Consider the following 26,986-nt stretch of genomic DNA (forward strand, 5'->3'; position numbering starts at 1 on the left):
AAGGCAGATATCTAACTGGTCAATGAAATATATGCCTCTGAAGAAAGAGATTAGACTAGTAAAATAGGTTTTGGAATAATCAGTTATTAAACATAGCAAAATATATGAAAATAGGAAATATTCTAAGAGAATGTATAGAAGGAGAAAGAGGCAAGGAGTATGATGAACTTAATTCAAGCAAGCAATATTTCAGAACGAATGATAGCCCAGTATTGACCAAATTTAAGAAACAGATTACTCAAAAATAATTTAGACAAACAGTAGCATCGATGTATACATACTTTCATGTAAATAACAGATAGCTGGTGAGAAGCTGCTTATATAACACAGGGGAACCAAGCCTGCTGCTCTGTGATGACCTAGAAGGGTGGGACAGGAGAAGGGAGGGAGGCTCAAGAGGGAGGGGATATATGTATAATTATGACTGATTTGCGTTGTTGTACAGCAGAAACCAACACAACACTGGAAAGCAATTTTTCTCCAATTAAAAAAATAATAATTTAAATGGAAAAACAGAAGTGGGCATGTGCACGCAGTGGTAGCTAAAAAGATGTTTGTGTTTACTACACATGTATGTTTAATTATGAAAAGGGGGTTTGTGTTACTATACATGTATGTTTAATTTTGAAAAGGGGTCAAAATCCTAATTATCATAAAGAAATGTTTTTCTGTGCCCATGTTTTTGGTGATATATACTGGAATTTCTTAGTTTTTCTTGCTCACTACTTAAGACTGATTCAATAATTTTCCTAAATATAAAACAATGAAATGGCTGGCCATCAAAAATACTCTGTAATGTTTTTTATCTATCCAATAATTAAAAGTTTATATCAGTTCATGTGGTCAGTATTTGAAAATGAATTTTTTCTTTTTTTGCCTTTTTAAAATACTGGAGGAAATTCAAAATTAATAACCCTTTAAAAGAATGGCTTTTAGGAAGAATACAAAAAAGAATCGTTGTAATTTGGTTTTAAGCATCTCTGTCCCTGGGTTTACACTAAAGTCTTTCATCTCTCCAAATGAAACTAAACTCATTTTGAATTCTGGAAAAAAAATGTGAGTTTAAAAAATAAATCATTGTGAAGGAACAAAAGAACAGAATTTCTGTTGAGAATCACAGAAATCTAGAGCATCAATAAGCAGGCTGCACAAGACTGAGATTTTTCTGTTCCTCTTATTCCCCCTATTCTAATATAAACAGGATATCCTCCAGTTAGCTATGGAGTCTTAGACTATTTAGCTTTACATTACACGCATGCCGTGGCATATGAATGCACTCCCTCCTGGTTTTGTTGCTACAGGAATAGTAAGGTAGTTATTCAAATAAAGCAACTAATGTAATGTCCTCCTTTTCTTTTATATGAAGATCATTTCTTGAAATATTTTCCAGCTTTTAACGTTAGTTTTCTTTCACTCCTTACCTCTGAGCTTCAGGTTTCTATGGCAGGACATTTAAGGTCAAAGGAAAGGTTATGGAGGTAGAGTACACTTTTAATTAACCAAAATTCATAACAACAAACAATAGGTAATGGGCTGCTCAAAGGAAAGTAATCTAGTGAGGAAAAAACTAACCCCCACATCACAATGACACACTGTCCTGACCCTATGCACAAAGGTAATATTTCAGTCATAACAGTTTTAATAGTTAACAATGCAAATATGTCTAAAATGGGAAATGAATTTCTTAAATAAAAATCCTATACTTTGACTATGGGTAAAGAACAAGTAATTTCATTGTCACAAAAACACAGCAGAAACAAACCTACACAGAAAATAACAATGTGGAGAAACATAGCCCAAAGTGTACTAATGTCAATTAAACTAGAAAAATGGAAGAATTTTTCAATATGCTTATATAAATGCAATCATAAATATTATGACAAAAACCATCATAATTTTCCATCTTGCCATATCATGATTCCATTCTCTAGGGTCTCAGCTTAATTCTACAGTCAGTGTTTTCAACAAACAAAGCAAAGAAAGAAGGATTACAAAAGGGAGGCATTTTAGGATGCCCCTGGAAACCTCGTTACTAACCCAATAAATTCCCAACAGAAGTGATATGTACAGATGTAGAACCAAAATGATGGCCAACAGCTTCAGGCAAGTTTAGATGTGTTAGGAAGTACATACTTCTTTCCTCAAAGTCTAGTCATGATGTATTAAAACAGTGTACTGTAATACTGAAATTTCAGATGCAGCCAAAGTTCACTGCCTCCCTAAAATATAACCCCCCAAAATAGAGTAAAAAGATAATCTCATCAACAGCCAAAATGATGGGGATGCTTTCTCTGAGCAAAGTCACTTAACTGAAAGAAAAAATACAAATAAAAACTTCTGACTAAGCAAACATTCAGGTAACAGGAAGGGTCTGTCAATTTCTTTCAGAGGCAAAAATGCATCAAGTTTCATAGCAAATATTCCTCTTGAAAATTCTCTATTCAATCTAAAGAAGTATAGCCTGTCTTTCCTGTTACTACAGTTTCATCATTTTTCTTCTTTTAACAGTAAATAATGCCTCTGGAAGGGAATGTGAAGACTCCTTCCTTTTGGTCAGTGGCAAGGTCAGACAGCAAGTATAGAGCCTGCATTTCATCCAGGAATCATTAAAGCAGAGGACACGCGTTCACAAATAAAGCTTCTGGGTTCATCTGCTTCCCTGAATAGCCAGAGGAGCTCAACAACATGAGAAGCCTGGAGGGAGGTGGCAGGATTCCCTTGGGAAGAGAAAACGTATTGACTTACCTTCTCTGCATACTTGAACTTAACATAGAACCAGCTTGACTTGATCATTGTCTCACCTCCTGCTCTCAGAGGAAAAGGAGATGGGAAAAAAATAAAAATAAAAAGAGGAACAGAAACAACAAAAACAGAGTGCTGAAGAAAAAGCTGCTTTTCAGCAAAGGCTTCTTCCAGATGCTGAGTTTTCCAAAGGACGACATGTATTCAAAGGAGGGGCTGAAGGCAAAGGCACAGGAAAATGCACTATTAATCTGGCCTCCTTCCGCCTAATGTTCCTATACACCTTCCCTTGGCGCCTACAGCGCAGTGCAAGCTCGCTCCGGAAACTGCACTCCAGGACTGCCTTGCTGAGCTGTCTGCCTCTCCCTCCTCTCTCTCTCCCTCTGGGTTGCTCTCTTGGCTGGCTGACAGGAGAACTCCTCAAATGGGCTTCAGTCGCCTTCATCACAAATGGCACATGTCAGTAAAGACAGGAGGCAGGTCCTAGCCCCAGTCCCCTCCCAGAAGGGCAACTCCTCTTCCTACCCCTACCCCCAGGGATGAATAACGAATTCCAGAACTTCCCCTCGGGACACAGATTAACACCTGGCCAAACATTATTCTGACAAGAGCCAGAGTTTAGAGAAAGGACCCTGCCACAGCTTTAACCTCATGATCTCCTTAACAAGATCAGGTGGTGACCCTTCTCCATGCCTACAGAAGATTACAACACTAAAAACAGCCCAGTCTCTTTTAGCAAAAAGTGAGTAAGAACCGGTTTTAAATTCTCCAGCTGAAACAACATCTTTCAATCCTGTGTAGTCAGAGAAAGAGAAACTGGAACAGCTTTCTCTTGCCATTCCCTCTTACTTCTAATATACTAGCTGCCAAAACAGCTCCTGGTATTCAGCCTTAAGAACTAACAGCTTGGTAAAATGACTGGCACTTATACATACATTCCTTTCCCTCACAGAAATAAATGTAAAGACAGTGTTTTTTATTTTTGTTTCACTACTATTAACTAGTTAAACTTTTCAAGATTTCAAGAAAAGCTGTGAAATAGAATGATGGCACTGACTTCACAAGATGCCAGAGATGGAATGGAGAAACAGAAGTGAAACGCAGGCACATGGCTTTAGCATATGTGAAGGGGAGACACCTGTGCATCACTGTAGTAAGACAATCAGGCACATGGAAAAGAGTGATTCTCAAAATATTAATAATATGGTGTGGCCCTTGTCCCTATTCTCCATACCCCTACTGGGATCTCTACCCCAAGTGATAACAATTGATAATATTTATTAAATACAAAATAATTAAGATTAATCTGGATTTTAAAATAAACTCTACAGGATTCTCTAAACTACAAAAGACTATCTGCACTTCATCCCTACAGACCCTTCTTTTGAGGCTTGTCAAGATCTACCACAGTCAAGGTTTCTGAGAGTATAATGTTGGCTGAGACCTAAATATCATTTACTACATATCTTCTGAGCACCAAAGAAATGATGCTTTTGAACTATAGTGCTGGAGAAGATTCCTGAGAGTTCCTTGGACTGCAAGATGATGAAACCAGTCAATCCTAAAGGAAATCAACCCAGAATATTCATTGAAAGGACTGATGCTGAAGCTCCAATACTTTGGCTGCCTGATGCAAAGAGCCACCTCACTAGAGAAGACCCTAATGCTGGGAAAGATTGAGGGCAGGAGAAAGGGGTGACAAAGGATGAGATGGTTGGATGGCATCACCAACTCAATGGGCGTGAGTTTGAGCAAACTCTGGGAGATAGTGAAGCACAGGGAGGCCTGACGCACTGCAGTCCATGGGGTCACAAAAAATCAGACGCAACTTAGCGACTAAACAACAACATATCTTTATGGAAAGGGGATAAGCTTTCATTTTTTAACCTGCTATTATACACCACTGGGCTAAGCAGTAGCTTCTTTTTAGTTTTCAAAATAATAGGAGTGATTACCACTGGAGAAGCGAATGACTACCTACTCCACTATTCCTGCTTGGAAAATTCTATGGACAGAGGAGCCTGGCAGCATATAGTCTATGGGGTCACAAAGAGTCAGACAAAATGTGCGATTAAGACTTTCACACCACTGAAAAGCCCTTCCGAAACACTCTATAGTTACATCACAATAATTATAAATCTTCCCATATTTTGGAAGAAGTTTTTTCTAGTACACACACTCTAACATTCTAATACTATTTCAGCAGAGCAGCTGCGTAAGTCCAGAATAAAACTTGATGTTAAAATTGACAACAAGTGTGTCAAAACTTATCCTCTAAGATTCATGTACAATAAAGGATCTCTGTGGATTCTAATTTGAATTATTAAGTAAGGGTATAAACCACTTAGGAGGTGCAAGATGACGTAAATGAAGTTTGTACCTGAAGGCTTCTATTTCCTCCGAGGAAAAAAGGACTCTATTCTTACTGGCCTCTCTCAAATTCCTGAATCTTTCTAGTATTCAGTAGCTCTTCTTTCTAGAACACTCCTTATGTCTTTGGTGGCTCAGATGGTAAATAATCCGCCTGCAATGCTGGAGACCTGGGTTTGATCCCTGGGCTGGAAAGATCCCCTGGAGGAGGGCATGGCAACCCACTCCAGTATTCCTGCATGGAGAATCCCCATGGACAGAGAATCCTGGCGGACAGTCAATGGTATTGCGAAAAAGTTGGACATGACTGAGCAACTAAGCACATACAGTCACATCACCTACATCAAATTCTCTCATCCTTCAGACTGGTACTTAAGCTGTCACTTCCTCCAGCTTTCCTTGTCCTCAGCCTGAGTTTGCCTTGGGCACATCTATAATATACTGAACTTACTGCCTCTTGGCATTTATCATACAATATTCTTCTTGCATACTTACTCTTCTGCATCTCCTTCTAAACTGAAGGTCTCCTGAGAGCAAGTGACAGCCTGTGGCTTGGCATAGAGAATCGGCAGAACTAATGCTAAGTCAGTACTGTCGGATAGGATGGAGGAAGGAGAACTTAGAACTTGGGTCACATGGCAAGAGTGGAGACGAAACAATGCATGGAAAGTCCTTAGTATATTCTCTCTAAAATAGTAAGCTCTTGATAAATGTTTGATATCCTTCAGCTTTGAGTGGGGAGAGTTTGGAACTTCCACCAAGGGGAGAAAGAAAGTGAACTCAGTAAATGCATTGATGGGCAATACTGAAGAAGCCAACAGCTGCCGAGGCCCACTGATCTATATAACAACACCCAAACAGAGTTTTAATTCTCTCAAGTGGAACACAGACTCTCAAGAGGCCAGACAGCTGACATGCTCCTGAGTGGAAATGGGCAGAAGGATAAGACCTTCAAGGAACTGAGGGTGCTGGTGAGAGGGGTGGTGAGGGGATTACATATGTAATGCAGGCTGAGAAAGGAAAGAAGTGAGCCCAGAGGGGCTTGTAGACTCACAGAAGAGTGAGCAGCATCACAGAAGGATGGAATGGGAAGGGGAAAGATGGCAGGGCGGCCACTGACCAACTTTACTTACAGACATGCTGGCAAAATATTCTGTTTTGGGGACAGATGGTGGAAGACTGGGAATTTTTTTGAAGGTTAATTTGTTTCCTTGTGATTTTTCCCCCTTTACTGTAAATCCAAGCACTCAAAGGAACAGGGAAAAAGTAACATAATGAAGGATTCCAAAAAGTTATTTGCATAATCAAGTCATAAGACTCCTGGCCTTAGTAAATATTCATTCTTTTTGGCAAAGGACTTTAAAAGTTCATAAAAACAAATACTGTCTAACTTTGAGCATAAGGGTCTCTTTTTATATAAAAAGAAATAATAAACTCCCCATTTGATCATGTTTTAATTGTTAGCAGGCATTCATTGATTGAAGAAAAACAAAATGTAAGAATTTAATAATATGGAGATTCCCTGGTGGTCCAATGGTTAACAATCTATCTGCCAATTCAGGGAACACAGGTTCTATCCCTGGTCCGGGAAGACTCCACATGTCAAGGGGCAGCTGAGCCCGTGTGCCACCAACTACCGAAGTGCACGCACCCTAGAGCCGATGCTCCATGACAGGAGAAGCCCCTGCGGTGAGAAGCCCATGCACAGCAATGAAGAGCAGCCTCTGCTCACCACAACCAGAGAAAGCCCCATTCACAGCAATGAGGACCTAGTAGAGCCAAACATTGATTCTTTTTTTTTTTTAAGAAAGAATTACCAGTTGAACAATGCATAGGGCTTCCCAGGTGACACTAAAAGAACCCGCCTGCCAATGTAGGAGACATAAAGAGACGTGGGTTTGATACCTGGACTGGGAAGATCCCCTAGAGGAGGGTACAGCAACACACTCCAGTATTCTTGCCTGGAGAATCCCCTGGACAGAGTAGCCTGGTGGGCTATAGTCCACAGAGTCACAAAGAATTGAACACAACTGAAGTGACTTAGCACAACGAGCACACACACACAATGTTTTTTACTGAATTTCTATTAACCATCCCTTTCAGAAACACCAAAAAATCATGTGCACACAGGAGTGCAGCACCTGTATCCTGACAGACATTGCATCTCCCAAGCTGAGAAACTACCTGAAGTAAACACTACACAGATGAAATCAATGAAACTCAGAAAGGTAAAGTGACGTCACCAAGGTCTCACACCTGGCTGTAGTCGAGCTGGATCTATGAGGTGCCCTGGCTCCTCCCTGGCATCATCCTACTGCATGCAGGGCCACCCCTGAGAAAACCGGGAAGACTGTTACATAGCTCAGATAACACAATGCAACCATGCGACAGAATTAATAACTATAAATTCTCTAAGAATCAAGGGATGATAAAATAAAACTATTTAATTTATCCACAAAATACCTAACATTTGCAGTAATACAGGTTACTGCTTAATGGAAGGTGCGGTGGTTGTGGTTTACTTGCTAAGTCATGTCCAACTGTTGCAATCTCATGGACTGTAGCCGGCCAGGCTCCTCTGTCCATGGGATTTCTCAGGCAAGAACACTGGAGTGGGTAACGATTTCTTTCGCGAGGGGATCTTTCCAACCCAAGGATCAAATCTGCATCTTCTGCATGGCAGGTGGATTCTTTACTGCAGAGCCACCAGGGAAGCCCAAGGAAGGAGATGAAGCTCAATTCAAGGGGTAGACTTTTGCCTGTGTTTTTCTAAAGTCTCTTAAAAGAGGGGAAGGCCTAAAACTGATGGAGGGAGGGAGCAAAACCGACTTTATGGGAGAAAGTACAATGTGGAAGGCAGTGGATACAGGCAAGAGCTTTGGAGACAAAAGGATTTCAGTTCCAGTCCTGGACGTGCTAAGTGCTGGGTATAACTGCAAACTAGTCACTTATTTCTCTCAACCTCAAGTTCTTCATCTGTAAACTGAAGGTAACCAAACCTAACTTCAAATGATGATTCCTATGAAAATTAAAATAGTCTCATAGTTTTACAAAGCAGTTAACACAACTCCAGACTCACCACTGAGCTTGATAAAAGTTAGTGTCACCTTCAATTATATCACAACCTCCTAACCTTTGTTTAGTAGCTAGCTATAGTCAGCTGGAGTCGGAGAAGGCAATGGCACCCCACTCCAGCACTCTTGCCTGGAAAATCCCATGGATGGAGGACCCTGGTGGGCCGCAGTCCATGGGGTCGCTAAGAGTCAGACAAGACTGAGTGACTTCACTTTCACTTTTCACTTTCATACATTGGAGAAGGAAATGGCAACCCACTCCAGTGTTCTTGCCTAGAGAATCCCAGGGATGGCAGAGCCTGGTGGGCTGCCGTCTATGGGGTTGCAGAGTCGGACACAACTGAAGCGACTTAGCAGTATAGTCAGCTGGAAACATCACTTCTTAGCCTTCAATTCAGAAACTCCACCTGCTGTAACAGAGACTCAATCATCCTCTGCTTACATTCGAAACCTGATGTTCCATCAGGAAGGGAGGAAGAAGACAAGAGAAGGCACCACATCCGCCCAGCTCCACAGTGAACATAAGCAGGGAAAGGTGCCACAGCTTGTGAGCTTCCAGGCAGTCATCACTGACAATAAGAGCGCATTCTCTAATAAAACATGACTGCTATTTTATCCTCAGTGTTTTCTGGAGAATTAAAAGTCCACAAAAACATACACAGAGATATAAGAAACCAGCAATTGAGCCCTTTTAACTCTGAAACCACAACTAAGACAGGCTTCTGCAGAAACTCATTTTCATTTCCTGGCATAAACTCCTTCTCCTTCCAACTCCCACCCGCCTTTTTTGTTTTGTTTTAAACAGACAGTGTACTGTTAAAATCGGACGATCTTTGTGGAGGAATTGCTTCAGCTGCACTGAAAGAACCCTTTTCCACTGCAGCTGCACTTGGAACACACCATTTCCTCTGGCAGAGCATCTGAATGCTTGTTCAGAGAGGCTGAAGAGGTTCGATGGGCGCTCAAGGACTTTCTCTTTTCTCAGCGAACAGGGCTGGTCACAGCTCTTATAAAGCCTTCAGAAGGATTCATTTATCTGTCAAAAATGGCAAGACTCTTCCAGCTTTTGTACATGGTGTTTCCTCTGCTGGGGATGAAATTTCCTCTCTTCTTCAACCCTGCTAGTCCAGAAAATGCATTCTGGAAAATGCATTCATACACATGCTTTACACACACACACACACACACACACACACACACACACACCCTACTTCTGCTTAGCTCACAGTTCTCATCCCAGACTTCAACTCTTTACAAAAGCTTCCTTGATCCTTCAAAGGAAGAGTTTGCAAATGAAACTCTTAAGAAGTTCAGCTTAACAACAGAGCTTAAAATGACTTGAACACCAACGACAAAGAGATACAGCTGAACTACAACAGAACAATTTTTATCCTACAATACGTTCTGCTCTTCAGCAGAAAAGAAGGCTGCGTGTTCTTTCCTACTCATGACCCTCCATGATAAATGTGTTCTTCCTTAAGCCCTCAGGGGAGGTGGACGTGCACATCAGCTGAGCATTTCGGGAGGCAGAAATCAGGCCTGTGTTATCTGCATCTGACCTCCTCTCTGCTCCTAAGAGGCACCGAGCCCAGTTGGAAAAAGAGCCAAGGCCCACTGCCAAGAACAGACTCCATCCAACGGAACCACTCCAAGCTAAGTAGTTTCCAGAGTCCTTGAGGGAATCAAGCCAAAAGGCCCATCCAGGATTCTCAAGGTAGGAGAAAGGTCTCGAAGGACACCAAGCCATCCTGTAGGGAGGCTGGAGGATGAGACTAACCTCCAGAAGGGTCAGCTTCAGGGCTCCACATTCCTCTGAAGAGTCTGTCTATTCTGGGTAATGTTCCTCCCTTGTCGTCATCATCATCTGGGCAAGCAAACCCAAGCTATCACAGAGTGAACTATACGAACACTGTCCTACCCCTGAAGTATAGCAAACTGTGCTTAATTTCTGAGCCAATTAGCTTCATAGAGGTGATCTTTGATACCTAGTATTCCTTGAGGTTCTATGAGGCTTTTTTTTTTTTTTTCCTCCGAATTTTCCAAAAAGCCCTCACGAAGGTCAAACCATTTAAGATTACCTTAAAGGCACGAAACTGATAACACTCTTTTGGGAAGAAGAGCTACACAGCTTTACACTATGGGTTCTATATTCTTGGGCTTCCCTTGTGGTTCAGATGGTAAAGAATCCACCTGCAATGCGGGAGACCTGGGTTCCATCCCTGGGCTGGGAAGATCCCCTGGAGAAGGGAACGGCTACCCACTCCAGTATGCTGGCCTGGAGAATTCCATGGACTGTATAGTCCATGGGATCGCAGAGTCAGACACGACTGAGTGACTCTCACTCACTCACTCACTCAGTCTACACAAGCAATGTGTGAAGGGATAATCTAGTTACTCACTTTTCTTGTATGAAAATGTGTCCAATTTGATAAAAATAGCTAATAAATGAACTCTGTCTGACATTAAGGGCCATGGGAATTTGAGCTAAGAAAGCATATCAGAAACCGCCCATGTTTCCATCACTATAAAAGGAAAAAGTGACAGGTGCCCAGACACTGAAAGGAATAGGAAAGGAAAGGAAATTACCAAAACATAGTGAGTACAACTAAAAACAGAATCAACTGCGGGGGTTGGGGGGGCTGTTTCTAAAAGACTGATAAGAACAGACACATAATGATCTTCTTACAAATATATAAATATCTAAACTCTGACCCTATCACCTTGTCTGTGTCTAAACTGTATGTATCAAAAACATCCAATACCAGGAGATGAAAGCAGCATCTTTCCCTCTGACTTCAGATTGACAGAGATGGAGGGGTTATATACTTCACATAAGCCATACTCCACATTCCTGAGTAAGTGTTCCATCAAAAACTGCACACCAGCAAGATCTAATTCTTTCCACTTAGAGTACTTTTTAGAGACACTGGGAAGCAAGCACAAAACTTAAAGATTAAAAAAAAAATCATGTAGCATTTGAAGTACAAAAAGATAACCAACAGTACCTACTGAGGAGTCAGCACCTGCATGGGAAACATTAACCATGCTCCATGAGGAAGACAAGAAGGAACTACACACACACACACACCCCAGAGCATTAACCATGCTCCATGAGGAAGACAAGAAGGAACTACACACATACACACACCAGAGCATTAATCATGCTCCATGAGGAAGACAAGAAGGACCTACACATACAAAACAGCATTAACCATGCTCTATGAGCAAACTGACTTCCATGAAGAAGACAAGAAGGATCTACACGCACACTTACAAAACAGAGCATTAACCATGCACCATAAGGAAGACAAGAAGGAACTACACACACACACACACACACATACACACACCAACAGAAACATTCCTTCCTGAAATGACATGGCTGTCTGGTCGAGGAGACTGGTGATGCACAGAAGAAATGACTTATGACTTCCTATTACAAAACAACAAATCCCCAAAGTACAGATCAATACACCACACACAGAAGTTGGTGAGTATGCAGAAGTCAGTGAGAGAGGGATGAGAGGTGGATGAGGAAGGCTTGTTATGGAAAAAGGAGGTTTGAAGAAAATACAGAATCCGATTTGGGATTTGGTCAATGAAAAAAAGAAAAAAAAAAAGACATTCCAGGTAAATATGAAACATGTATCAATACAAAAACAAAAGTAAGAAAACTAAAATTATGAAAAGTAGAATTACTAACTCTTTTCCATAAATATAAACATGACTGATTAACTTTGCTTGTGTTCCCCTCATGTCTGCATCTAATGTCTTTGAAAAATGACTTACTCTGAAGTTTGGCCCTGTGTCTTTATATAAAAATATGTTTGTGCACATACATATTACTGTACAACTCTACTTGCATACCTACTTCCTTTACACATAGAATTACATAGATAAATGGCAGCCAAGTTATTTTAACTGGTTTTGCAGTATGAATTCAGAATGATTATAATTACAGTTTCTCTGTTAAAATGAGGTTTTGTTCTTTAATATTCATTGACTACTAGCTTGCTTCCCACACACAACACATTATTTACCCTACATTGGCTTGGTGCATCAATTATGGTAATAGTTTGTGAATAACATTCACATTATGGAAAAATGAGCCTGGTTACTTAGCTCTCCCTCTGGAAAATTGTCACAAACATATGTATCATCTGTCTCTACTTAGAGTGCAGCAATTAGTAATTATAACTGTATATACTTTTTTAAAGCAAAGGGGGAAAATAGACCTGAAATGTCATCTTCAAAAATGTTCTTAGGATGTTGTCTAAAATTATTTTGTTGAAACTCTAGTTGTAAAAGAGAAAATTCATTTTGACAAAATAAAAAGTCATTGTTAATAGCATACTGAATATGGAAAAGTAGACAAAGCACCTTTCAAATGACATCACTTACTGAACAATCCCTTCTTCACCCAGATCAGGCTAGAAATAAATAGACCATAGGCTGAGGGAGGGCAGAATACAGTACTGAGAGGCAGGACAGGCCTGGACTCAAACCCTTGTCTTCTTACCATTCTCTGGCTCAATTAAACAGTTATTTGTAGAGTGCCTACTACATATCAGACACAGTACTCAGTTTTATAGAAACTTAAATGAATAAAACAAGATAATCTGTCTTTAGGTTATCTTGTAATAAGGGAACAAGAAACATAAATCAGTACAATAAAAAGTCTTCAGACTTTACAAAAAGAAAAGGTTTTACAGATATGTGAACAGTTCAGAGAATTATTTATTACAGCAGAGAAAGGAAGTAAGAGGTAGCTTTACCAACCAAGGCACAAACTGTGGAGCTGTGGTGACAGGATAACACTGGAACTAAGGATTTCCAAGGAAGAGTAATCTCAGGTGACAACAAGGTTCCAGGTCCGAACATGAGAGTGAAGAATGAGGAGGAATGTGGAGGTGAAGGTCAGAAGGGTCTGGGAAGCTTGGGTTTTCATGGTCTACAGGCTCCTACCCTTTGTTCTCCTCGCTGCACTGCACATCGATGCGGATCCAATGCCCAGCAATGGATGTGCTGTGGCCCCATGCTTTAACTCTTCCCTCTGCCCTAATCCACCCTAACACGGCTCTGGTGTTTTCTGCCAAGCAGGGCACATAAAAGAGAAGGCCAACATCCCCCGGCTCAGTTGCCATGTAGCCCAGAAGCAAGTACCGATTCATCTTCTAGAACAGAGGCCACAACCTTTTGCAGCAAAAAGCCAGACAGTAAACACTCAGGCTTCCCATGTCATGCTATCTCTGTTGCAACTATTCAACTCTGCCACTATAGCTCAGAACCTGCCACAGAAATTACATAAAAATGTTAACAAAAACAAAAAAAATAAAACCACTTTATTTACAAACACAGACCCCAGGTAAAGTCTGGCTGCCAGGCCTACTTGCCAACTCCTGCTGGAGAAGATGGCTGGCACAGAATGGGTGTTCCATGAATACGAGCTGGATGAGTCAATAAATAAGAGTGTGGACTATCCTGCTGCTCACTACATTCATCAATGTCTCCTGTCCATCACTCTTCCTTTCCCCTTTAGTGCCTCATTCTAAGGGTTGTTATACACTTACTTGTGCAGGCTACACATCCAGGATGAACAGTTGTTGTTCAGTTACTAAGTTATGTCCAACTCTGCGACCCCATGGACTGCAGTGCATCAAGCTTTCCTGTCCTTCACCAGCTCCTGGAGTTTGCTTAAGCTCAAGTCCATTGAGTCACTGATGCCATCCAACCGTCTCATCCTCTGTCAGTCCTCCTCCTCCTGCCTTCAGTCTTTCCCAGCATCAGACTCTTTCCCAATGAGTTGGCTCTTCAAATCAGATGTCCAAAGTACTGGCACTTCAACTTCAGCATCAGTCCTTCCAGTGAATATTCAGGGTTGATTTCCTTTAGGATTGACCAGTTTGATCTCCTTGCAGCCCAAGGGACTCTCAAGTTTTCTCCAACACCACAGTTTGAAAGCATCAATTCTTTGACTCTCAGCCTTATTTATGGCCCAATTGTCACATCTGTACATGACTACTGGAAAAACCATAGCTTTGGCTAGACAAACCTTTGTTGGCAAAGTGATGTCTCTGCTTTTTAATACACTGTAGAGGTATGTCATAACTTTCATTCCAAGGAGCAAGAGTCTTTTAATCTCATGGCTGCAGTTACCATTTGCAGTGATTTTGCAGTCCAAGAAAATAAAGTCTGTCACTGTTTCCACTGTTTCCCCATCTATTTGCCATGATAATGGGACCGGATGCCATGATCTTAGCTTTTTGAATACTGAGTTTTAAGCCAGCTTTTGACCCACACTCTCATGTTAAATCATGTGCCCTAAAACGGGGCTGCTTCACCAGGAGAAGGGGGAGGCACTATGATGTGCACAAGCTGCTGCCTGACTCTCAGCCTTCTTTATGCCCAACTATCACACCTGCACATGACTAATGGAAAAACCAGAGCTTTGACTAGACAAACCTCAACAAGAGCCATGCACCCTTGGAACTGAATCTTCCCCCAAGGAGGGTTGTTCTCCAATCTGTACACACACATCCTCTGTCTCTTCTTCATCTTTTCACACTTTTCTTCATCTAGACCCAGATATCTATTAACAGTTCTACTGATAGTTCTTCAGATCATGAATGGTATCTACATAATTTTTATTACATACCCTTATCAGTACCCTAAAATAAGCATATTCCCCCAATATGGATACAGATATTTATATGGCACTGACAGTTTTTAATATTTTTAAAATATACATATAAATATAAGAAGGTAAGTAAAGATAAAATGAACACACTTTTTAATGTTTTAACCAACATACTGGCATTAGCCATTAAGTTGTCTCAACATGCAACTTTCATTGAGGGCAAGGTCAGTTATTAATGATTATGACTATAAACCTAAGTCCCCAACTGTTTTTTAATAATTTCTACTTTTGGCCAACTTCTAAGATATGATTATACAGTTGCTGTTTGTACCGAGCAACATAGTTGATAAGGAGCTCACAAAAAGAACACCAGTATCAGGTCTGCCATTTACCTGCTGTTCCCCTGTACTTATGTTATCTCATTCCATAGAATCTTTGAAGGGACTTTTTTTTAATTGCTGGTCTTTCTTGTGTTAGTTTGCTGCTGCTGCTGCTGCTGCTGCTGCTGCTGCTGCTAAGTCACTTCAGTCGTGTCCGACTCTGTGCGACCCCATAGACAGCAGCCCACCAGGCTCCCCGGTCCCTGGGATTCTCCAGGCAAGAACACTGGAGTGGGTTGCCATTTCCTTCTCCAATGCATGAAAGTAAAGAGTGAAAGTGAAGTCGCTCAGTCATGTCTGACTCTTAGCGACCCCATGGACTGCAGCCTACCAGGCTCCTCTGCCCATGGGATTTTCCAGGCAAGAGTACTGGAGTGGGTCGCCACAAAGTAAATAACATAAGCTGGTAACACACTTTATGAGCCACACAATGGAACATGGTGAGCAAGATGCTGAGGGAGCCTCCACGCTGTCCACTCTCCCTTCAGGACAGCATCCAACAGTCCGACAAACTGACAGTGCTCTGTCAGCTCACATACTAAACATCAACAACGTTCAATCTGTCTTGCTTCAGGACCACAATAAATTTAAACATAACTTCCAACAACCTAGAGGGGTGGGATAGAGTTGGAAGGTAGGAGGGAGGTTCAAAAGGGAGGGGACATTTGTATACCTAGGGCTGATTAATGTTGATGTATGGCAGAAACCAACATAATATTGTAATTATCCTCCAATTAAAAATAAGCATTTTTTTTTTAAAAAGGAAAAGAAAAAAAAGAAAAAAGACTGACAGAAACCTTAAGGATTCAACTGAGGTTGTCTAAGTCAGTACAGGTAAGATTTTATCCAGTCGTGCTTGACTACTCAGGGAGAAATAAAAACAAACATACTATGTAAAAAGTAAATAAATACACATAACTTCTACTATTATGCTCTGTACTCCAAAGGATAATTCTCAAAATCCTGTGATGAACACAGCATTTTAAGTCAACTACACTCCATTAAAATTTTATTTTAAAATAGTTTACATGAGGAAAGATAGTGAGATGTGATAAAAGTAGAGAGCATGGAGATCTGAGAGATGTGTAATCAGGTTTATGGTTTACTTTAAAAAGATTTCAAGCTTGAAATTATGATGTTAGAGAAATCATAGGAAGGTTACTTTTGAAGAACTGTTCAGAAGTTAAGTATCCTCTATACTACTTATCACAAATTTCTGGGAGTTACCCTTGAATCTGATAATGAATAAATAATAAAAATAATCATTTTGAAAAAGTAAAAAAAAAAAAAAAAAAACCCATGGGGAAGAGGAAACCACACACTCCACCTTAGATTTAGAGAGCTCCATTCCGTGTAAGCATATGTCAACTACACATGTCCTTAGTCATAAGATCAAGTTAGCGGGTAATCACCACAGTACATGGGATGTGTGTGACTGTGTATGTGTGTGTGTTAACACAGAGAACAGGAAAGTAAGTATCATAGTATACTTCACATAGTAAGTTATTAGTTAATGAACTTCTCAATTTCATAGTGGTATATGTAAGTACAAGTGTGTATGTGCACTTGTACATACCTGAGTATGTATACCTGATCATGATATAAATGGCATTCCTAACCGTGTAGAGGACAAAAGACTTTTCAAAGTCATGCTCTAGACAAAAGAACCTAGAAACTCCGTGGGGTGAAATGCCAGCAGAATGTGCATGTTCACAGTGAGAGGTGAAAGGAGAGAGAGAGGGCACAGCAGCAACTGTGCAGCTCTGGGAAGGACACTAGGCTTAGATTAGATCTGCGTCTGAATGCCAGCCCTACAGTTTCTAGGTCTACGGTGAGAAGTTGTACACAACCTCAGGCCACTGCTTCCTTCCTTCCTTCAATACCTATCCTAGGAGGTTCTCAGAACTACTGAAAACCATGGAGGCACCTAGAGAGTGCCTGGCACATGACACATATTAACGGCAGAGAATGACTTCCCCTTAAATTAGAAAAACACAGAACCTTGTAAAGAAAGCTAATTTAAACATGAAACAAAACACATAGCAAACAGAATGATAACAGCAATGAAGAAACCAAGGTCACAGACACAGAGACGGGGGGTGAGGGTGGGGGACAAAATGGGTGAAAACAGCCACAGGGTACAAATTTCCAGTTATAAACAAACCACCATGGTGGTGACTATAGTTAATAATACTGTATCACATATTTGAAAGGTACCAACACAGCAGAGCTTAAAAGTTTTCTTCACAAGAAAAATAATTCTGTAACTATGTATGGTGATGGATATTAACTAGACTTATTATGGTTAGCACTTCATAATACAATATAAATATAGAATCATTAAGTTGTACACTTAAAACTAATAAAAAGCTATATGTCAATTATACATTAGTTAAAATAATATATACAAACATACATACTATACTGAGGGAAAAATAGCAAAGATCAGCATAGGACAAAGCATTGTCCAAAGTGTACTGTATTTCTAACCAGCACGCCTTCTTTGGTAGTAGAAGAGATGATGTTCTAATAATATAAAAGATACACTGATGTGGAAAAATCTATGATAGCACCCTTCTCTAATCACCCTGTAACATATATACATACCGTTGAGGCTATAGAAAATAAAAGCAAAAGAAACAAAGGAACAGAAAGAAAAGAAACAGAAACAAACTGTTCTTGCTTTTAAAAAAGAAAGACCAGTCCTTCATAATCTTTAGCCTCCAGCACAGGTTTCACTGTTCATGAAGACAGCCTAAGCAGTATGTGCAACGTATTTACTTGGAAATTCAACGTGGTACAGAGCAATCGCACAGCCATCTGTCTGGGAGCTCCTCTTAAAGAGCTGTTCCAGCCATGACAATAGGTTCCCACAGACAAACCTTCAAAATTTGTTTATCCAAAAGTGAGATTAGCTTTAATAATCCTAAAATACTGAAGTCCAAACATGAAACCTTTGATGGGTGCAGACTTGGGACCACAAGAGCCACTTGTTAGGGGAGAACGATATCTTCTCAGACAGCTCAAGAGGAATAGGTTCTAGACCTGGCTGGGCCACTGAGCAGCTGTGTGACCTTGACTGAAGCAAAACTCCTCTTGGCTTTTCTTTATCCACCTATAAAATAATAAAGTTTTTTTTTTTTTTTTTTTTAAGCAATTAAACTGACAGTCCTGCTTTATTTGGCCAGCATACTACATTTTTAAAAATGGTTTTGAGTGCCGTTAAGAAAAAACAAGCACTCTGCAGTTTGCCACAAGCCCCACTCTCTCTATGACCGGCCTGAGAAAACAGCCACCTAATTAAATTATCTGCTCAGTGCCTGAAGGCACTGCAGGGACTCCTGACCTAGCTCTAAAATTGTAACTCTGGTGGGAAAAGTGAAGGTGAAAGAAAGGGGAAGGGTGCAGTAGAACAGGTCGAACTTTCAAAACTTTGATTTGATGAAGAATATTGTCAAATTTTGCTTTCAAGGATCCACCAGCAAGTCAAGAGGTGTTCTGGATTTCCTCAGACACACTCTCTGAAATAACCAAGGGAAGGAAGAAGAAACAAATGTGTAACAAAAGTTGAACCAGTCTTGCATTTTTGAAATGCATGGGTTCTAACAGCCTAAATCCCCAAGGATCAAAGCCTGAGGGCCACATGCAGACAGAAGTCTAGGGCCAGACCAGCTCTTCACTCCAAAGTTGGAATTCACTAAGAGTCCAGACAATTTCTGTTTCGGGGGGCAAGACTTCAGGAGGTACCTATTCTGGCCTCTCTATAGCAACTGACCTAAAGTTAAGTGCTCAGAAAAGCTAGTGGAAGAATAAAAGACAGGTTGGCATTGCTATGAAGAAATTCCTACCAAACAGAAATTCTAGTAACTATTCACACAAAGAATTCTAATATCTGCTTGCAGTTTTCACCTCAGGCAGGCTACCCTTTCAACAAATGGAAAATGAACAGAAGGCTGGGTCTCCCCAGATGTTGAAGAGCATTCCAGCTGCTGAACACAACCTGTTTGCAATTTTCTACTCAACCACCAGAATGAAAACACAAACCTTCAGGAAAAAAAAGGCCCTTAAACTTCCTCCTGATTGCTGTTAGTGGTTTCTTTAATCTTTTAAGCTCCTGGGCTTAATACAGCAGCTGCCATCAAGAGTATTTATATTGTTGCTGAAGATAGGAGGAAAGGGCCGTGGCGGGGGCAGGGGGAACCACTAAATTCAGAAGCATGGATTCCCATTTGCTCAGAATCAGGCAAAATGGAATGGCAGGGGAGGAGCACATTTACAATGGGTCTCAGAAATAGAGAATCACCTTTGAGGGGCAGAGAGGCTTGAAAGGAACATCTGATGAGACTAGTGTGCTTATAGAATTGCTCTTAATCTCTCACCCACCAGCCCTCAGTTTCAACACTAAGCACCCTCCATTCAGGACAAGATCTCTAAGCAGAGTTCTTATCAAACAACATCGAGAGGTTTCATGAAAATAAAATACACGAACCCTGCTTCAGAAAAATGCCACTGATTTATGACAGGGAGGAGAAGAATTCAAAGTGTAAATGCATTCAATGGTTTCATAACTTCAGAAGAAGAAACTGTCATCTAATGCACTGATCCTAAAATTTTTCCAACAAAGCACCCTTAACGATAGAAAAGAGTGAATATAAAACAAGAGGATGGACATCGCTGGTGGTCCAATGGTTAAGAATCTGCCTGCCAATACAGGGGATACGGATTTGATCCTTGGTCTAGGAAGATTCCACATACCTCAGGGCAACTAAACCCAGGATCCACAACCACTGAAGCCCACGCATCTGCTCTGCAACAGAAGCCACTGCAATGAGAAGCTTGCACAATGAAACTAGAGAGTAGCCCTTGCTAGTCACAACTAGAGAAAGTCCGTGTGCAGCAATAAAGACCCAGCACAGTCAAAAATAAATGAAAATTAAAAAAAAAATAAGAGGACTCTTTCTGTGGCCTGCTGTTAGCATAATTCTTCTTTCAGTTTGGGTGTTACATACATAATTCTTTCAATTTTGGTGTTACATACATACATTCATGTATGTATATGTATGAATACATTCATATTCCTTTTAGTCATCAATATGTTTGTTTTAATATAAAATTAAGGTTTTGCCAAAAACCTTGTAAAGTAGATCTGGAAGACAGGTAATAAGACACACGCTTACTGTATTTATGCTGTGACTTTATAAGGCTGCTAGGGTGCTACCACATTTCCCAAGAAAACACATAAAAGGGAACCACGATCTAGTCCAAAGCTACAATTCTGATGATGGAGAAACTGACACAGAAAGGCAACAACTCACGCCCAGGGTCACACACGTTAGACAGCATTATGATTCAAAGTTAAACGCAACATATTTTCATTTAATTTACCATGCTTCTCTGTACTTACATTTTAAATAACAGAGAAAAACGAGAAAAAAAAAACAAAAACAAAACAAAAAAAACAACCTTCACTACTCAAGAATTAATATCCTCCCCCTAAATTGTCCCAACCTCACTGATGTTTGAAGGGGAAGACCTCGTACACCTGCCACTGCCCACCAACTAATTCCATGTGAAATTACAACATCTTAATAGTTTAGTGAGTGTTCAGGATTTATTGCTTTCATTTGATTAGTATCCTTTTGCTATTTTTATACCAGAAAGTCTGTGTAGGACAAAATATTTAAAAGATAAACATCACAGGTATAAATTTACATTTTTACACTTTCTTTAATAGTTTTAGGAAGAAGAGATACATAAATGTTATCCCTTGCAGGGAGAAGTACATTAAAAAGCTTCGATCCTTAGAAATAAGAAACTGCCATAAAAGTGCAAGAAAAACCAATTTGCAAATAAGGTACATAGAAATTAAAATTTGAATACTTTGGATAAATATAGCAGAAACACAAGACTTAAAGCTACTAAAATGATCCACTTTTCCTTCTTTCTAAATAAAATAGAATGACTTTAAAATCAATTTTCCAAATTGGGATGGGGGAAGAATTCTTCAAATTCACCTAGCATATAAATTGCTAATAGCATTTTCCTCTCTAAAATAACTAAAGTGCCCTTTTTTCTTATAGTTCATTGGCTAATGGATACCCCTAATGAATTCCTATTTAAGGGGAATATCAGCTAAAAGCATATTTCTCAACACAAGTCCCAGAAGAGCAATGAAAATCCAGCTGCCATTTTGGAATCACCATGATCAGACTACCCACAGTCATTTTAAAAAGCATAAAAGTGTTCATTATTGCACTGGCTGTTACTCAAACAGCCTTAGTTAATTCACTGTGTGGATATACTGAATCCTCAAAGGAACCAAGTGCAAAATGGATGGCGACCGTCCATTCTCTATAGTATCAGAGAGACTCATTGTTCCATTTCAGTCCTCAAAGGTTTTAAATGCTTCTTCAGGTAGCATCAGTGTGTCTCTGGCTCTGCAACTTCAGAGCACAAGTAAACAAAACTGCAATCCATAAGGCCAAGAATTCAGAAACTTCAACCCTTCTATTTTCTGAACACTGAAAAATTACAATGTTACTTTACAAAAAAAGAAGGGGCGGGCCTTAAGACACAAAGCAATCATGGAATATTCTCACTATTATCAGCCTAATCAAGAAACATGTGAAGTTAATACTATCAGGGCTCTCAAAATCAAAATGTTCTAGGATAAGCCCCTAATTCACATCAGATATGAAGAAGCTCTTGGAAGACTGGTTCCATGATAGCAGCTCAAAGAACCTAAAAACAAACCGAAGACCAAGATCTGGGTAATTCAAAAGGGTAGATCAGAGGATGGAGGACATGAAGATAAGCAGACCTTATCATTAGCTGCAACTGCTGGTTAGCAGACTTAGGAGGTCATTTTAAGAGAGTCCCTTGGTAATTGTGTAAAACTGTTTTGCTGAGGAACTAAAATTGCCACAATATTGAAGTCTGCACTTAGATATGTATCTAAAGCAATTACTGCTGGAACTGAGAAAAAGTCTTTCTTGTAAATTTACTACAGTACTCACTGCTATGATCTTCTCCAAATCTGCCCTTTCTCATCTGGGATTTGCCCTAAGTATGTCCATACGGTACTTACTGCCGAGACATACCTTTACCATCTGTGGATGACTTTATTCAAACTCCTGCAAAATAGTCACGTTGCAGGGCTTGATTACAAGGTGATCTGAGAGGTGATTCTCAGTATGCTTATACCATTTTTTAAAATGAAATTAGAATGAAAATTTATTCAACTGAAGTGAAAATATACTAAAATATTATCATTGAACTCATAGGTTTCTTTTCAAGAAGTAATAACATACTTCCTAACACATTTCAGGCAAATAGCTGCCAATGTGTAACTTTCCCATTAAAAAAAAAAAAATTACATTGAATGAAATTTTTTGCTCTAAATCAGAAGCTAGGAAGTAGCCGAACCAAAATTTGATTCAGTACTTAATTCTAAAACCCATGTTCTTTCCATTTGCTCAAGCTACATACAATAGGATATAAAGTAGATTTTTGAAAATCTGATTTTCTGAACCCAGGGATGCATACAGCTGCACATAAGGTATGCTACAGAAACCTGTGGCACATAAAAAGTTTTTATATTTTGGTAAGTGTGGCAGTATCATTAACACTCTTCTAGAGAGAAAAATAATACCATGTGTTCTGAACAATTTAGAAAAAAATCAGCCCCAATCATGCATTTGATCTCTTGTAGGAAGTCACCAATTCCCAGCCTGAAAAATTGAGGGTCTCAATAGGCACCAATGGCTGCAATGACCTTCCTGAAGTGCCTGACGTGTGCACCAGAAAGTTAATACCATAATTAAATTCAAACATTTATCAAACAACCAATTCAATTCCATAAACATCTATTAACCATCCACTGTGCATGAAGAACCAACTTGGTGAGAGCAATATAAATAAAGGCCAATAAATGAACCAGACACTGCTTCTAAAGAAGCCCAAAGCATTGGCAGGGAAGTCCTAAAGGCTAGGCTACACACAGAAGATTAGCATCAGGGAAGGTTCATAGAGAACATGACATCCAACTAACGTCATTCAAATTAGCTTTTCAAAAATTAATACAAACTTTCCTGATAACATTAGGAGCCATTAAATATATTTAAACAGAATCAAATCTGGGTTTAGAATGTATATCTGCTAGTGGCTTGAACAGAGAGGTAGAAAAACTAAACCTTTCTATGGCGATTAGTGGACAAGGAAAATTGCATAGTGGTTAAAAGCAATGGCTTTGCTAATTTCTAGCTTCATGACCACAGGCAAGTGGTTTTAACTTGCCACTCTCAGCTGCCTTATCTATAAAAATGTGGATAAAAATAGCACCCACCTGACATCATGGTTGTGGGAGAATTAGATAAAATGAAACATGAAAAACTTCTGACAAAGTAACTGAATTCAATATATTTTATTACTAATAAGACATGAGACACTGGGGAATCAATCTTTCAAGGCATTTTTCTTTCATCTTCACATATCTTGTTTTATATACATTACGTACATACACTAGGTAATAAACACTCTTTTTTATCACTTGTGATGTTTTAATGATTTGTTGTTCTTTAGTCTCTAAATTGTGTCCAACTCTTTTGCAATCCCATGGGCTGCAGTCCACCAGGCTTCTCCATTCATGCGATTTTCCAGGCAAGAATACTGGAATGGGTTTCCATTTCCTCCTCCAGGGGATCTTCCTGACCCAGGGATACAACCTGAATCTCCTGCATTGGCAGGTGGATTCTTTACCACTGTGCCACCTGGGAAGCCCATTCTAGTGGTGAAAGTGAAGTTGCTCAGTTGTGTTCGACTCTTTGGGACCCCATGGACTGTAGCCTACCAGGCTCCTCTGCCCATGGGGTTTTCCAGGCAAGAATACTGGAATGGGTTGCTATTTCCTTCTCCAGGAGATCTTCCCGACTCAGGGATTGAACCCAAGTCTTAAGCATTGTAGGCAGATGCTTTACCATCTGGGCCACCAGGGATCCAAATTACAATAAGGCTAGGCCAACAACCCACTCCAGTACTCTTGCCTGGAGAATCCCCTAGACAGAGGAGACTGGGGGGCTACAGTCCATAGGGTTGCAAAGAGCCAGGCATGACTGAAGCAACTTAGCATGCACGCACATCTCTTAGTCTAACAACTCTTTAATGTTGCTGTTCTTTTATTTCCATGTAAAAACAAGGAAATTGAGGACAAACAAGGAAATTTCCATTTAAAAACAAGGAAATAAGGCTAGGGCTTCCCCGGTGCATCAGACGTTAAAGCGTCTGCCTGCAATGTGGGCAACCTGGGTTCAATCCCTGAGTCGGGAAGATCCCCTGGAGAAGAAAATGGCAACCCACTCCAGTATTCTTGCCTGGAGAATACCATGGACGGAGGAGCCTGGTGGGCTACAGTCCACGGTGTGGCAAAAAGTCGGACACAACTGAGCGACTTCACTTCACTAGGCCAACAAAAAGATAATATCTACAAACAATAGTTTTTGATTTTGCCTTTTCAAATGGTATCATCGCAACTTACTCTAGTGATATACAGTATTTCATCTGAGTCTCAATTTCCTTGTTTTTAAATGGAAATGAACAGCAACATTAAAGGGATGTTAGACTAAGATGTGCGTGCATGCTAAGTTGCTTCAGTCATGTCTGACTCTTTGCAACCCTATGGACTGTAGCCCACCAGGCTCCTCTGTCCAGGGGATTTTCCAGGCAAGAACACTGGAGTAGGTTGTCATACTCTTCACCAGGGGATCTTCCCAGCCCAGGGATCACTCCCACATCTTCTATGCTTCTTGCATTGCAGGCAGAATCTTTACCACGAAGCCATTAGACACAGTATAGGTTAAAAGGATTAGCCCTTCAAAAGAGATGAAAAAGAATATTTTTGTTTTGTTCCTATCCTGTTTGCCAAAAATATATGATTGAAGAGTTTTCTTAGGGAAACTTTTAAAAGCATAAATAATATTACAGCTGGGCTGTTTTTAAACTTGCTTACATTCTGGAGGTATATTTCCTATTTGCTTAATTCCAACTGGCAGCAAAGTTCCTAGTATTTGAGAACTATCTTTGATCCACAGGCCACAGGCATAAGATCTCTTGGGAATGCTTGCCAGCAGGCTAAGTACAAGAATAAAAGAATATCTTTTGAACAATGCTCTCTGGTGAAGTGGGACTGAGTGAACTGCAATTCACTCTGAGAAGTTCTTTGGAATTATTCTGGTAGAGGCTTGCTTGAGTGGCAGCCACTCCACTTGCTTATCTATTTCTTATCTCCTTGACTACTACAGGGATAAAGATAAGAAGCTGAGCAGCTGCTGGTTACTAGTAAAAGATTCCATTCACAGGGTATAGAGAAAAAGGAACTCTCTTACACTGTTGGTGAGAATGTAAATGGATATACTACTATGGAGAACAGTATGGAAGTTCTTTAAAAAAATAAAAAAAGAATAACCATATGACCCAGCATATGGGGAGATAAGAAAGCCTTTCTCAGTGATCAATGCCAAGAAATGGAGGAAAACAACGGAAAGAGAAAGACTAGATATCTCTTCAAAAAAATTAGAGATACCAAGGGAATATTTCATGCAAAGATGGGCACAATAAAGGACAGAAATTGCATGGACCTAACAGAAGCAGAAGATACTAAGAACATGTGGCAAAAATACACAGAAAATGAAAGTGAAAGTCACTCAGTCATGTCCAACTCTTTCTGACCCCATGGACTCTATCAGTTCAGTTCAGTCGCTCAGTCATGTCCGACTCTTTGTGACCGCATGAATCACACCACGCCAGGCCTCCCTGCCCATCACCATCTCCCGGAGTGAACTCAGACTCATGTCCATCAAGTCAGTGATGTCATCCAGCCATCTCATCCTCTGACATCCCGTTTTCCTGGCACCAATCCCTCCAAGAATCAGAGTCTTTTCCAATGAGTCAACTCTTTGCATGAAGTGGCCAAAGTACTGGAGTTTCAGCTGTAGCATCATTCCTTCGAAAGAAATCCCAGGGCTGATCTGTTTCAGAATACACTGGTTGGATGGACCTCCTTGCAGTCCAAGGGACTCTCAAGAGTCTTCTCCAACACCACAGTTCAAAAGCATCAATTCTTCAGTGCTCAGCTTTCTTCACAGTCCAACTCTCACATCCATACATGACCAATGGAAAAACCATAGCCTTGACTAGATGGACCTTTGTTGGCAAAGTAATGTCTCTGCTTTTGAAAATGCTATCTAGGTTGGTCATAACTTTCCTTCCAAGGAGTAAGCGTCTTCTAATTTCATGGCTGTACTCACCATCTGCAGTTATTTTGGAGCCCCCAAAAATAAAGTCTGACACTGTTTGCACTGAAGTGATGGGAGCAGATGCCATGATCTTCGTTTTCTGAATGCTGAGCTTTAAGCCAACTTTTTCACTCTCCACTTTCACTTTCATCAAGAGGCTTTTGAGTTCCTCTTCACTTTCTGCCATAAGGGTGGTGTCGTTTGCATATCTGAGCTTATTGATATTTCTCCCAGCAATCCTGATTCCAGCTTGTGCTTCTTCCAGCCCAGCGTTTCTCATGATGTACTCTGCATAGAAGTTAAATAAGCAGGGTGACAATATACAGCCTTTACATATTACTTTTCCTATTTGGAACCAGTCTGTTGTTCCATGTCCCGTTCTAACTGTTGCTTCCTGACCTGCATATAGGTTTCTCAAGAGGCAGGTCAGGTGGTCTGCTATTCCCATCTCTTGAAGAATTTTCCACAGTTTATTGTGATCCACACAGTCAAAGG

The 26,986-nt window shown here is 40.2% G+C and overlaps 1 protein-coding gene across 10 annotated transcripts in view; it reads right to left on the minus strand.

The window, feature by feature from the left end:
- The window catches only part of AUTS2 (activator of transcription and developmental regulator AUTS2), a 1,215,639-nt gene that overhangs the window by 842,849 nt on the left and 345,804 nt on the right, over positions 1-26,986 (minus strand). Inside the window, exon 1 of one of the 10 annotated variants that reach the window (XM_070779202.1) lies at positions 2,746-16,458. The exons of the other annotated variants lie outside the window; for them this stretch is intronic. Coding sequence (XP_070635303.1) covers positions 2,746-2,793 — 48 coding nt within the window. The 5' untranslated portion in view covers positions 2,794-16,458. Of the gene's footprint in view, positions 1-2,745; positions 16,459-26,986 lie in introns of those variants that run through there. 10 annotated transcript variants of the gene reach the window in all.

Source organism: Bos indicus, chromosome 25 (genome assembly GCF_029378745.1).
Source record: "Bos indicus isolate NIAB-ARS_2022 breed Sahiwal x Tharparkar chromosome 25, NIAB-ARS_B.indTharparkar_mat_pri_1.0, whole genome shotgun sequence".
Taxonomy (NCBI): Eukaryota; Metazoa; Chordata; class Mammalia; order Artiodactyla; family Bovidae; genus Bos; species Bos indicus.